The following is a 13,352-nucleotide window of genomic DNA, read 5'->3' as shown; positions in this document are numbered from 1 at the left end:
ATCGGGGTAGCTGAATAACTTCCATAAAGAAGGTAATTGCTGACACTGCATATAGGATTGTGTGACTGTCTGAAACCTAATTCATGCTTTGGCGAAAATCTGTAATGCACATTTTCAATGGAAAAAATGTAATGAGTCATGTTTCTTCTCTCTTGTGAAGTTATTTATTGACACTCTGTCCTACTAGATCAACATTCCTAGGATTTAACAACAAAAGGGCTTTGAAGATCATCACACACAAGACCTGGACATAACAGGATTGTATTTAAGACATTACATATGAAATACGCCGCTCTCTACAGGATTATTAATTTTAGTGTTTAATGTTCCCTTTTCTTCTAAAGACTGGCAGTGAACTATAGTATCCCTATTATGGGTCATATTAATGTGAACATGAAGAATAACAGATCTAAAGCTCACAACGCAATGCGTTATTAGCTTTAAATGTGCTGTTTTCGTTAAGTGGCTAAGCAAGAGTCCTTCACGTGTTTCCTACTTGAGAATGGGATTAACAGCACTACTGTATTCTGTTCTGACAACTGAATTAAAACATATGTTTTGAATTACAAGACTTAAAAGATGTTTACATTGTGTTCACTTTATATCTTTTAGTTTCATTTTTCAGCCAGCCAGTATACCATGGAGCTGCATACCAACAATACAGAGCCTAAATAGCCACCAGTTGAAACTAGTGGTTTCTTTAGTGGTTTCTTATTTAGATCTGATCACCAAACATAAACTTGTAGACGAATACTCTATACCACATAAATACATTTCAATATTGTGCAAACTATGTTTTTGTACCTTTTGTGTTAACAAAACCCAACCATGGGGGCTAATACAATGACTGCCACTAATGCAGAATACTGTGTAGATGTAGGATGGATGGAGACCTTTTCAAATTTTAAGGGTTTAACTCGATTTTATTTGTTTAAACTTTCATTAAATTGGCAGTACGTACTGGGTGGTGCATTTGTGTACTTGGGCTGCACATACCCATGTATGTAAGGATTCTTTTGTGTGCCATCCAAACATATCCAATCGTTCCACCACCTCCATATTTATGCATGTATGCATGTGTATGTATGAGCGTGAGAGTTGAGATGGACTAGGAGACCTGTGGTAGGCTGTCATGTGGCTGTGTAGGGGTGTGGTCATAGTCTCTGTTTAAGCTCAGCGTTCCATACAGGCTCTCTAATGTAGCCAACACTCTGTCTTGGATAGAGTTGACCTGCTCTGCTGGACAGTACTCATCTAGACTGGATCTGAAAAACAAACACACGTGCACGCACAAAGTTCATAAGCTGTTAAGGTCAAGGAACACATGAGAAATGTTGTCTAAAGTACTCCAACTTCCACCTAAACAGTAGTTCATCAAGACTATTCAGCTCAGGATTGACATAGCCATTCATTGCAAAGCTATTGTATTTAGCTCGTCAGTAAGGCTCTGCTCATGTGATATTTACAGATTACCTGTGCAATAAGACATTCTGATATCAACACAACCCCCAGAGCAGAGCATGAGATACAATTATTCCATGAACAATTGAACATTGATAGATATTATAATAATCATTCTAATAACAACGTGAAACTTGAATACAGGCAGTAGTAGGCCGGAGGCCATAAAAGTGGGGGAAATTTCACACTGACGCTGTACAATCTGACACTGTACAACCTGCTTTGACAGCTAAGCATGTACTAAGCAGAGAACTGAGGTTGCTTAAAAAGACCACCTAATTTGCACTGAGGGAATATGGATTGTAGAGATTGTAGCAAATGAGAATGAAGAGAGTTGACATGGAAAATGCCTGAAGTATGCTCCATCCTATCAGAGAGCCGTAATGACATTAGAGAAAACGTGTTAATTATGTCGTTATGGAAAAGAAACACAGAAAAGTAGACAAAACTAGCCAGATCCTTTTACTTTTCATAACAAAGCCTATTTTCAATTCTAATGATGAGATTTAAAATTAGATTATGTTGTAATACATACAGAAAAAACTTCCAGTGTGTTTTTAGTTACCTGGACATGGTGACCATGGTGGGTTTGGGCAGGGCTTTTAGGATGAGCTGGACAGCCAAGACGAGCCTTTCTATCTCCTCGTCAGTGCTGATGTGATGGGGCAGCTCGGAGTAGTCGCATGTCAAACCTGCCTGATGCACCTTGAGACATTTAAATGATATAAAGATTGTGTAAGTGATATTATTTTATTAACGTTTTTATTAAGTGGTGCAACCACTTCCTTAAGTGACTATGTGTGTGGGTGGGTGTGTGGGTGGGTGGCTGGCTGGGTGCGTCTGAGCACGAAAACAGCATGGTTGTTTTTCGCCACCTGTGCGCAACCTAACACACACACACACACACACACGCACATATTAACTGTATATATGGTGATTTTGGGTGTGCCAGTATAGTACAGTACAGTAAAGGGTACAGTAGAGGGACCGCCACACGGTAACTGTCATTTCTCAACTGTTTCGGACGCGGGGCGGCTCGCCGGAATCAGGCCGGCACCCTGGGTGCGTTCCTGTGGGTCTGGAACCCCCCCCCCACACACACACACACACACACACAGAGTTGCATCACTTACTTCACACGGGTGTGATTTTTTTGTTAAAAGGTTAAGGCTCTATACTGTTACTGAACAAACAGTAGAATACAAGTCCCGAGCTGAATTAAAACAGTTGCACCGTGTTTAAAAAAGTCGATTTGATCAGACACATATTACGTAAATTATCCTTTCATTGTCAATGGCAATGAGCTGTGACGAAACAAAAATCACTTCAATCTACATAAATACTGGCTGGAGTCAAATCTAGTGTGTAAGTTAAAGCACATAGAAGTAGCAGGATTGCAGAAAAGGTGCAACAAAAATATTATTTTAACATTCACCCCCATATACAAAAAGTATGAAACCTTGCCCAAATATGGAAATGCCTGACATCATAGTACAGCACAGTGTTCAGATGTTTGCGCATCACCCATCAAACACCTGTGGCTGAAGTGGTGGTGGAAGGAGATCGCTCCCCACATTCTCTGCAACATCATAGTCAATTGCTGATGTCCCAGGGGCCGTGATGGGTTCTGGCGTCTCTGATGAAAACCGATGCATATGTTCCTGCACCTCGTGCTCCACTCCGTCAGTCCAGTCAATGAGATCGCTCTCCAGCTTCTGAGCGCCCTCCATGACCTGCTCCTGTTGCACCCCCAGCTCTGTCAGCAGGTTTAGTCGCTCATGCGCCTTGCTCAGAGCTGTGTTGCCTAAGGAAGCGACGGAAGTCTCTATAGCCTGTGGCTGCTGTGGAGATGCCTGGCCAGATATATAGAGCTCAAAATCCTCCGAGCACAGGTTCAGAGACTGGCCATCTATCTTCTCAATGAAGGCCACTGCACAGCACAAGTTTGTGAAGTAGTAAGCATCTTCCCCAGTCAGGAGCCTGCTGGGGTTGCAGAAGCGGGTGATGTACTGGATGTTGGAAAAAAGTCGTGGAGGATTTGCCTTCAGCATAATGTAGATGAGAGTGGGGAGGAAGTCATCTGCAGACCCAGCCTCTTTTTTGGTGGACTTGATGGCTTTCAAGATGTGCTTGCTGCAGCGAGTGATACATGCTAGCTTGTCCTTAGGTACACGCTTTGAGTCTATCTCATTGACATCTATGATGGCCTCAACTACACTATCTGACACCTCTGGGATGTCCTCATCCACAGGAACACACAGCATCTCAATGGTGACCCAGTGCAAGGCCTTAATTCTCTTCTGGATGGTCAAGTCATTCTTCTCGTCATCTGTAGTGTCAGGACAGAAGACTTCCTCATACAGACGAATCATCATATACTTCTCTACTTTATCCATAATGCTCTCTATGTCATCCGACGGACCTTCAAATTGGGCATGCAGATATTCTGAGACGTTCTGGTAAAAGTCCTGGACACATTCTGATAACTCATCAACACCCAGATGTCTCTTGTAAACCATACTCTTAGTGAAGGCCAAACACTTTTTGAAGATCTCCCTACCTGACTTCAGAGGTTTGAGGAAGTCAATGAATTCCTGAGTGTTGTGGTCTGTATCTATAGAGGGCCAGGGTTGAGTCACCACAGGGTGAAGGTCTCTTTTAGGTGGCAATTTTGTGTAAGATGTGAAAAACCTTATGACCTCCTTGGTTTGTTTTTCCGCAAAAGTTCTGACCTCCTTGGTTTGTCTTTCCACAAAATGTCTGAAGGGCGTAATGGTTGACTGTGCTCTTTGGTGTCGGCTGGTATAGGACTCTTTCTGCAATATTGCAGCCAGTTCCCAGTCTTCTTGAATTTGTTTCTGTCTGGATTTCTGATTTTCCTCTCGCCAGCACTTTGAGCACAGCCCATGCCAGGCTGTGTTGCCAAAGAAACCACATCCCTTTTTGCACAATAGTTCCGACTGGTCCATATGGAAGCCACGGCGTTCTGACAGCTGACTCATTATTATCGCTTTCTCAAATCTCTTCAAGTCCTTACGGATATTCTAGGTTTGTGCTGCAAAATGTGTTTCTCACACATTGGGTTCTTCACAATGTCAGCTAACTGTACGGTCTCTCCCACCCAGGCATTACTAGATGCTAACCGGTTAATGACGGATGACATTTGGGGTTAGTGCGTCAATATGTGCTTTGTAAAGCATGCACAAAATGGCAGTGAAGCTAGCTGTACAGTTAAGTAAGTAAATTAAATCAAAGGAGAGCTAACACTGTTTAATAGCTTACTACTGACATTGTGCATGTATTAATTACAAACCCCTACAGAAGTTATCTATGACAAAGTGCTAGACGTCAGCCATGTCCATATTTGGACAAGGTTTCAGCCCAAGCTGCCTCTCCATTGACGTCCAGTGTAAAAAGTTGAATTATGTTAAAAAAATCACACCCGTGTGAACTGAGTGGTTCAAGGTCTTATATAGCCTGATCAGCTGTGGTCTGACGTAATGTCAGTGACCATAGTAACCATGCTCATTCTTTTGGGCCCCACGTACAGGTACACACATACATAGACACATAGACACAGATACAGACAAAGCTGGTTGTTGGAGTGGTTTGCACCACTCAAAAAATAATAATTATAATTAAAAAAAAAAAAATATATATATATATATATATATATATATATATATATTATTTTATTCTTATTTATATATCATACGGTGTGTATATATAACATTATTTTTTTAAGACCCCTCTTGTAGCTCCACCTTTAAAATAAATCGATCAGTAAATGCCTCAGACAAAATACTGACACATTCACATCCCTATTCTACAATGTTCAAGTTGTCTGTAAGTCTGTCTGGACAGATTATGCTCCTTATATGGACATGTATGATGTGTCATACGTTTGTCGGATAACCTGGCAACGCCAGCCCAGGGTAATATAGTAAGAGAGTGGCAACACTAGCGTTGACTCCCATTGTAACAATGGAATGCGGAAGTGCTCATTCTATCTCAATGGGATAGTTCCAGCCATAGGAGCAATGTTTGGAACTATAGCCCATAGGCACCCGCTTTGCGGCGAGATCAAAGCGTGTCGCTACTCTCCTACTCTACACTCTGCGCCAGCCAAGCTAATAACGTGGCACTTATTGTATGTGTGTGTACAGTTGTAAATATCAAGTATTGGGTGCCCGTGTGTTTGAATCATATAGTAATGTGTGGTGTGAGTTAGGGCATTAAGCAACTAGTCGACTAGTTTACTAGTCGACTAGTTTACTAGTCGACTAGTAAATCCAATAGTCGACCTTGTTGGTACTAGTTGACTAGTTGATGAGAAAAAAACATCCCGATTTTGTAGGCCTCAAGATCAGGTAGATTATAGTTATAGTCACCATGTACACAGTTTTTAAATGTACAAATATTTATTTCCAAAAAATACACAATAGGTAGTTAAACAACTAGTCGACTACTAAACTTAACTAGGCAACTAGTCAACTAGTAAAAATGACTAGAAGTGAATGCCCTAGTGTGAGTAAGATAATGTGTATCTAATGTTATGCCTATTACCATTGAACCTATAATTCCCATAAAGCTACAATTCATTATTAATAAATACTATTACCATTTCATAATCAGGTGACTGGTTTCTCCTCTTCAGACTTGATACCAGGTGGGTCAGGGAAGTCATCCTGAAATATGGAAAACATAGTGAGATACTACTAAAAAAACACACATGTCGTATGGACGCACAATGTGCAACTCTGTAATCAAAACCCCTTTAACCAGATAGGCTTTTAATAAATCATTCTTTATATAGTATTTCATTGCAGACATATGAACCCAATATTATTTCATTTAGCAGTCCAGCGTAGAAGATAGAAGCAAATATTCTGGTTATCTTAGATAACCATAAGATAACCTGATAATTTAATTTCCTATTAAAACTAATTTTGCATTTGAAGACTGTGTGGCATTTCTTTCTTGTACTATGACCGGCCCTTGGTTTTTGCTTACGCACCGATCACTTTGTAAGTATGCAAAAGTCTGTTTTAGTCACCGGTCTAGCAAAACCATACATTACATTACCCAGGGTTGCTGGCCCAGCGTGCGACGGTCTCCTCGCCATCATCCTCTATGAGATCAGCAAACGTTGCCTCTAGGTCCTCCAACTGATGTGTACGATGATACACACACTCGCTAAGCTCCTCCTGGTCCAAACACACATTCTTGCATTACTATACTGTGAATTCCTCAGTGTTCATTTAACTGAGATTGTACAATCTGTACATGTTGTACAATCTGATACATTGACACTGTGTGTATACTTCTGCAGACGCGCAGTGATTACATTAATTAACATTCAGGACATTATTTAAATGATTTGATGTGACAGCTCTGACACTGGTGCAGCTAATGGTACTCATACAGGCTATCCCTCCAATGCATTGCATCACCTCACAATCCCAGTAAAGTATGTCGTGGGTGTTTATCACTGTACTGAAACTCTCTCACCTCGGCAGCGTTTGTGCTGGGTCTTCGAAAGTTGTAGAGTTGTTTAAGAATGGTGTATTCTTCCTGGAAAGCACAACCATCATTGAAACCTCAAGTCAATGCAATGTGCAGTATAATAATAATAATAATAATAATAATAGTCACAGCCACCCATGTTAAAGGAATAAAGTACACTGTGTAAAGTACACAAAGCAAACTGTGTCCTATGTAAGACGGCTAGCCTGAAATGAATGGTGCTTTACTGAAGCTGTGAGATGCTAGAAAAATAATTTACTGTGTGGCATGACAGAATATAGAGAGGTGTACCTGTGTGTATAACTCCTTGAAGGGATTCTTACAGGAGAAGAAATCCAAGTCAATGTCCAAGATGTATGGCTCTGACTCTTTGACAAGTGACAATAACCTGTTTACAGCATAACTGATTGAGCCTTCATCATCAACATCACCATCATCATCATCACCCTCCAAGTCTGTTGGTTTACCAAGCTGTTCTTGCACTTCTGTTGCGTTATGGTTGTTGCTGCTGCAGGACTCTGTAGCTATGCTGCCCTCCGTTGGCTCTTGCCTGCCTGTGCAAGTGTTGCTTCCACTTGCCCCAGGCATGGTGCTATAGAAGGGCTCAGGGTGGCTTCCTTCCCCAGTCCCCTGGAACTCTGTCCTGGGTTTCTTAACTCCGCACTTCCACATTTTCCTCTCTAAAAAGGTAAACACAACACCATAGAGCAATGTTAGGCTGGACCAGCTTCAGTTAGACAGTTTTTAACTTGCCTTGTGTGTAAAAAAGAAAAATAAACTTGAATTCAAAATATAATATACGAAACTTCGGTGTGGAAGATTTATTTCCACCAAAACGTCTCAACAAAACATGTCCCACTTTGATGGTCACGCACAACTCTGGGGTGACCGAAATATAATTCAGACCGAGGAGTGACAGACCAATCTGTCCAGGGCTATTTATTTTTTTGCTGTGGCAGATGTGTCTGTTTTTTAGGCTAGTCTATGTACAGTAGGTACCGGTGTATTTCCTGTGGGTTGGTTTCACTGGGTTGACTTTGACCACATCCAGACTGAGTCGTTTAGCATTCTCCAGTTGTTCTTCTGGAACATACAGGCCATCACTGAGGAAGTAGTCATCTGTACTGGTCACCCTGCGGAAGCAGAGAGAGAGGGGGGTGGATTAATACTAATAATTTATCTATTTATTATCCTTGGAGATAATATCAATAGCAGTCATGGGCAAGCAGTTGGATACAATAGAAACAGCTGTAACAACATTTTAATTTTGTATTATTTGCAATATATTTTGTTATTTCTATATTTCTTTCAGCTCATTTGAAATGGCTTATCAATGGGAAGTGTGTTACCTGAGAGTGTTGGTGGATGTGTCTTTACCTATGGCCATTCTGTGCTCTCCTTCCCTTATCTGCTGGGCCCAGTATGGATGTAGCCAGGCTACAGAGGATACATGGTCGGCATATACCATGGGCATTATCCAGTTCTCAATACTCAACTCACTGAAAAACATAAAACAATGCGGTGGCTATCCGGGGGTATAGACCATGTCATGCAACATATCCCTTACAGTGCCTTTTAACAGCGGGAGAACGGAAAGCGACACAATTTCATTGGCTATCACCTAATCGCACGCTATCGCTGGACGATGCCACCCAAAAGATACATTATTTTCATATTTTCGGGCAACGTTCTTCCGCCCACTTTTCGACCATCGCCAGTAGTTGCCGGGTCCCATTGACAAATAATGCACTTCAGGAAAATTCGTCTGGCTGTCGCCTGCTGTTAAAACGCGTCATAGATAAACATAACATTGTCATCATCATCTTTGTGTATAGCACCTTTGTGACAAGTTGAAAATACTAAAAAGAATTAGATGAACAATAGAAACAAAGAACACAATACACATGATACAATGCTGTAAAATAGTAATAAAGTGTATTATTATTAATAATAATAATGGAAGTAAAATATAAAAGCAAATTAAGTCTGCAGAAAATGTTTTAAAGGACTGATTTAAAAGAGGATACTACTGAGTCTAGAAGGCCATTGGCAAAGGGTTGCAAGACCGTTTGGACTGGAGTGCCCAGAAGGGCCATGCCAGATGATATTAGGAAGTGTTCTGGCTCATAACTCATAATAGACCGTGAGCCAGGGGGGTTGGTCGGTACCATCGGGCCGACTAAGGCTCATAGTGATTTTTGTGAAGGTATACATGTCTAGAGTTAGAACATATGTGATAGCATTGCACCAGTGGTAGCTTTATCAGTGCTATCATGCATTTTATTTTATAACACTAGGCGAAAATTACATGGGTCAATATGAAAAACATATAGTAATACACCGCCAAAAAAAATGATAAAGGTTTTTCCAATTGGTTCTGGTACCTCTAGGCATGCTTAAGAATATACTGAAAATCTAGGAATATATACATATGTTCCGGAAAGGCGCCATTTTCGAGATGGAATCCAATATGGCTGCCAGGAGCTTAAAATGGCTATATAAAACTAGTACTAATTAATCATTATTTGGGGTTTTAGGGCTAAAGGAATGTGGCTGAATCAGTGAAAGTGAAATTATCATCAGGTAATTATGTATTGCCAAATCCAAGATGGTGTCCATACCAAACCCAAAGTGATGTTCTATTGTTGAATAGAGGAAAGAAGCACTGCCGTGGTCCTTGTAATGATGATGATGATGGATACTGCATTTGGTCATGATGAGGCAGGCATCATTATGTCCCTGATGCAGGGTGATACGCATGCTCAGTGAATAAACTGATGTGCTTGTCTTGTTGGTGTATTGGGGTGTATCAGGTGGACCTATAGTATAAAGTACAGAGCATTATAATGGGACAGTCCTGTGCAACCTCATATCCAAGTGGAATGTGGCAGACCACCAAGCTCAACTTGAAAGTTAATTTGGCTGATGTCACACAATTTGGATGGGACATCCACATTTTGCTAAGGGTGATCTGACACCTGATGAAATGTTCAAGCTACAAATGAGAAATGGGAAAGATAATGCTGCCAGTCAGGAGGGCTAGGGCCATGTGGTGGGTTGATTTTATGATCCTGATTATGAGTTGAAGCTTACAGATATTGAATGTAGTTGCAAAAGATAAATATTATCATAGTGTGTTAAGGCTCATTCATAGTCTGGATTTTCAGTGGTGGGGTGACCACCGCTCCGGTGGTGAGGTGACCACCGGAGCTGAAATAATGTTGAGCGGTGGTGAGTAAAAACAGAGAGAAGGGCTGGGGCGGTGGCGGTGGTTTGCTCTTCACCGCGGCTTGTGACATTATGTTGTAGTTCGGTGGTCACCTCACCACCGAAAATCCAGACTATGAATGAGCCTTTATACTATTATTACAAATACCAGTTCTTGTGATGTTTTTGACAGTTTTTTTTAAGTGAATCATGAAAGCTCATCAAGTTGTTTCTATTTGTTGTTCTCCCATAGGTCAAATTTAGCCTTGACCTGACCTCAACATGTGAAATTGACCTGATATTTAAAAAAAATAGCTTCAGGAATACATCTAACAGAAAAGTGGCATTAAGCCTTTCGGGAGCGTTCCTCCGTTAACATCCTCGGTGTTATACACACCGACACTCTACACTCTACACTGCGCAGTGAAATCCTTACAAAAAAAACCACTGCAACTCGCTTACAGTACAGTACAGTACAGTACAGTGCAGTGCAGTGCAGTACAGTAGAGTAGAGTACTGTACAGTAGAGTACTGTACAGTAGAGTACTGTACAGTAGAGTACAGAGGAGCACAGTAGAGTACAGTAGAGTACAGTACAGTACAGTAGAGTAGAGTGCAGTACAGTACAGAGGAGCACAGTACAGTACAGTAGAGTACAGTAGATCAGTACAGTACAGCAGAGCAGATCAGTACAGTACAGTAGAGCAGTACAGTAGAGTACAGTACAGTATATTACAGTACAGAAGAGTACAGCATGAGTATGCCCCCCTTGGCGACGCGTGCAAGCTAGGATGAGCTGGCCGAAGGCCCGTGAAATTCTAGTTCTATACATACAGTATGAAAATGCAATGAGCTGCTCGCTGCTCAGTGGCCTTTTTGGATTATGCAAATTGCCAGTTTGGGCAACCAAGCTAAAATTGTCCCCAAATACAAATCAAAACAAACAAAAACATTATTAGGTTTAGTATTGAACAGATAGAAGACTAAAAGTTAATATTAAGGTACTGTATGTATTGGTGAACGGAAAGTTATCTTATGCATTACTTACACTGTACACTTGCACTATATTTAGGTTATTGAATTTCATAAAACATTTCCTTAGAATTTAGTTTATTGAATTTCATAAAACATTTCCTTAGAATTTATGTTAGGAACCTTTGTGCTACATCTTTCATGAAAACAGAAGTACGTCTCATGTTGTCTCTCCTGTAATAGATAATTACAATATTTCTAGATATGCTAATTTTAACAACTTTTCAGAGAAATATATTGTCTGAGCTGTATCCCAACCATTCTTCAAAGATAAATGATCAATAATGAGAGAGAACCATCAGTTTGAAGTAGAATACTTCATTCGGATTTTGAAAATTGTGTTTTGGCATGTGGTTATAAACGGAGTGATAACACACAGAAAGCTACCACCACTGCAATGCTATCACATATTTTCTAATTCTAGACATGTATACCTTCCCAAAAATCACTATGAGGCTTAGTCAGCCCAATGGTACCGATGACCCCAGATTTGGGGTCCTGGCTCACGGCCTATAAGGGGTTAAAGAGGGAAAGGGGATGTGCTTTAAAATGTAGTCAAATCCTGACATCAACTTGGGATGATGTGCTTTGCACAGAGTAAAATCCAGTTTCAAGTCTTCAAGTCTGAGTGTAAAAACAGTCCCATACACATACAATATGCTTTTTACAGACACATACAGGCTGCTTTTCCACCAAAAGAACTTTGATTCAAGAACTGGTTCCGTTCTACATTCTTGTGGTGCTTTCATGGAACCGGCGGCCATTTTTTGGTTCCAGTTCTGGACCAACTTTTAGGGTTCTGACCCAATTCATTTTCAGTGGAAACACTCTGAACTGGTTCAACATTAGCTTCTGCCATGTTCTGTTTTTATTGCACTGTGCACTCTTCACCTCAAACTGCTGCAAACATGATTGCACTCACACTGCTCATGATAGGTCTCTATTCCATTTGATTTGACCATTTTGATTGATTTTCTTTTTTACGATTTCAGTCAATTTATGTAATGGGGCTCAGTGGGCCAATTTTAGAGTTGGTATGTATGCACTGTAGATGGACCAGACACAGTCACCTAACTGGTGACTGTGTCTGGTCCATCTACAGTGTTCGGAATAAAATAACCAGCCTTAACCTAAAACCACAGGTGGGCTGCCCTGTGCCAGTTACAAAGGCCAACCTGCCACTCACATGCTCATAATAAACTATAGCCGTTATTAAAAGGGCAAAGAGAAAAGGTCCATCTATACTGTACTGTAAAAGAAAAGGCATTGTACCTGAGTAGAGCATCCTTATCAAATACCGTGTCCGCTGGCATGTTGACAGGGATAAGGAGATCAGGGTGAGAGTCCAAATGAACCATTTTAATGTTCTTCAATGGGAGATGTCTGGAAGCTATGGCACGATAGATATGAGATACCACCTGATAAAGTAACAGAAGAACCAGACAATTATATACATAATGTTACATATCATAATTCATATGATATCATAAATGTTGAGTACCGGTAATATAAATGGATGCAGTGCATCTGCACACATCCATTCATTCACACACTGATAAACGTTCACACAACGATGGACAGTGGACAGCCACTGGCACTCTGGCAGCCAGGATAGCGGTTCAGTGCCTTGCTCAAGGACACTTCGAGATGATACACAGAGTAGCGGGCTGCGGGCATGTGAGGCTGTGAGCACAGATCCGATTCCCACCGCTCACACACCTCCTATGTAACGAAATCAACCAGTCAATGAAGACAACGAATATATCTTTATTCTATCATTATTATTATCACTCACGTCGTGGTGATCTTCAACGATCCACACGGGTAACTCTGGGTAGACCCTCTTCAACGGGGCGACATTCATTTTTGGACAAACGTTAACGTTGATAATTACTGCTGACAAGAGATCAAATGAAACACAGCCGAAGGAAGCTACTAGCCTTTAGCAGCAGCCGACCACAACATGGGTATTGGGTAGCTTTCTTCTTCTGCTTCACAAGTGTGTGGGTTGTACTATACCATATCGCCTCCAATCGGTCATACATGGGATCATCATGTAGCGTGTGTGTGCTTGTGTGCGCTTGTGTGTGTGTGTGTGTGTGTGTGTGTGCGTGCGTGTGTGTTAG

At 41.0% G+C, this 13,352-nt stretch overlaps 2 protein-coding genes across 2 annotated transcripts; both read right to left on the bottom strand.

Annotated features, from left to right (window-relative positions):
* Window positions 1–902: 902 nt before the first annotated feature.
* cUnh5orf22 (chromosome Un C5orf22 homolog) lies at window positions 903–13,266 on the bottom strand. The gene is made up of 10 exons (XM_079529802.1): window positions 13,022–13,266; window positions 12,499–12,644; window positions 8,337–8,486; window positions 7,987–8,120; window positions 7,279–7,667; window positions 6,973–7,035; window positions 6,547–6,668; window positions 6,083–6,149; window positions 2,027–2,166; window positions 903–1,265 (listed from the first exon to the last, which is right to left on the bottom strand). Exons 1-10 carry the CDS (start codon window positions 13,088–13,090, stop codon window positions 1,109–1,111), a joined length of 1,437 nt encoding a protein of 478 aa, XP_079385928.1. The 5' UTR covers window positions 13,091–13,266; the 3' UTR covers window positions 903–1,108.
* LOC306943715 (rab5 GDP/GTP exchange factor-like) lies at window positions 2,982–4,464 on the bottom strand (the record flags this gene model as incomplete). Its single annotated transcript, XM_079530244.1, has 1 exon — window positions 2,982–4,464. Exon 1 carries the CDS (start codon window positions 4,461–4,463, stop codon window positions 2,982–2,984), a length of 1,482 nt encoding a protein of 493 aa, XP_079386370.1. The 5' UTR covers window position 4,464.
* Window positions 13,267–13,352: the final 86 nt, after the last annotated feature.

The sequence above is a fragment of the Electrona antarctica genome (genome assembly GCF_951216825.1).
Source record: "Electrona antarctica genome assembly, chromosome: 19".
Lineage (NCBI taxonomy): Eukaryota > Metazoa > Chordata > Actinopteri > Myctophiformes > Myctophidae > Electrona > Electrona antarctica.
The sequence above is the reverse complement of the archived record's forward strand: the minus strand, read 5'-3'. Positions and strand labels throughout refer to the sequence as shown.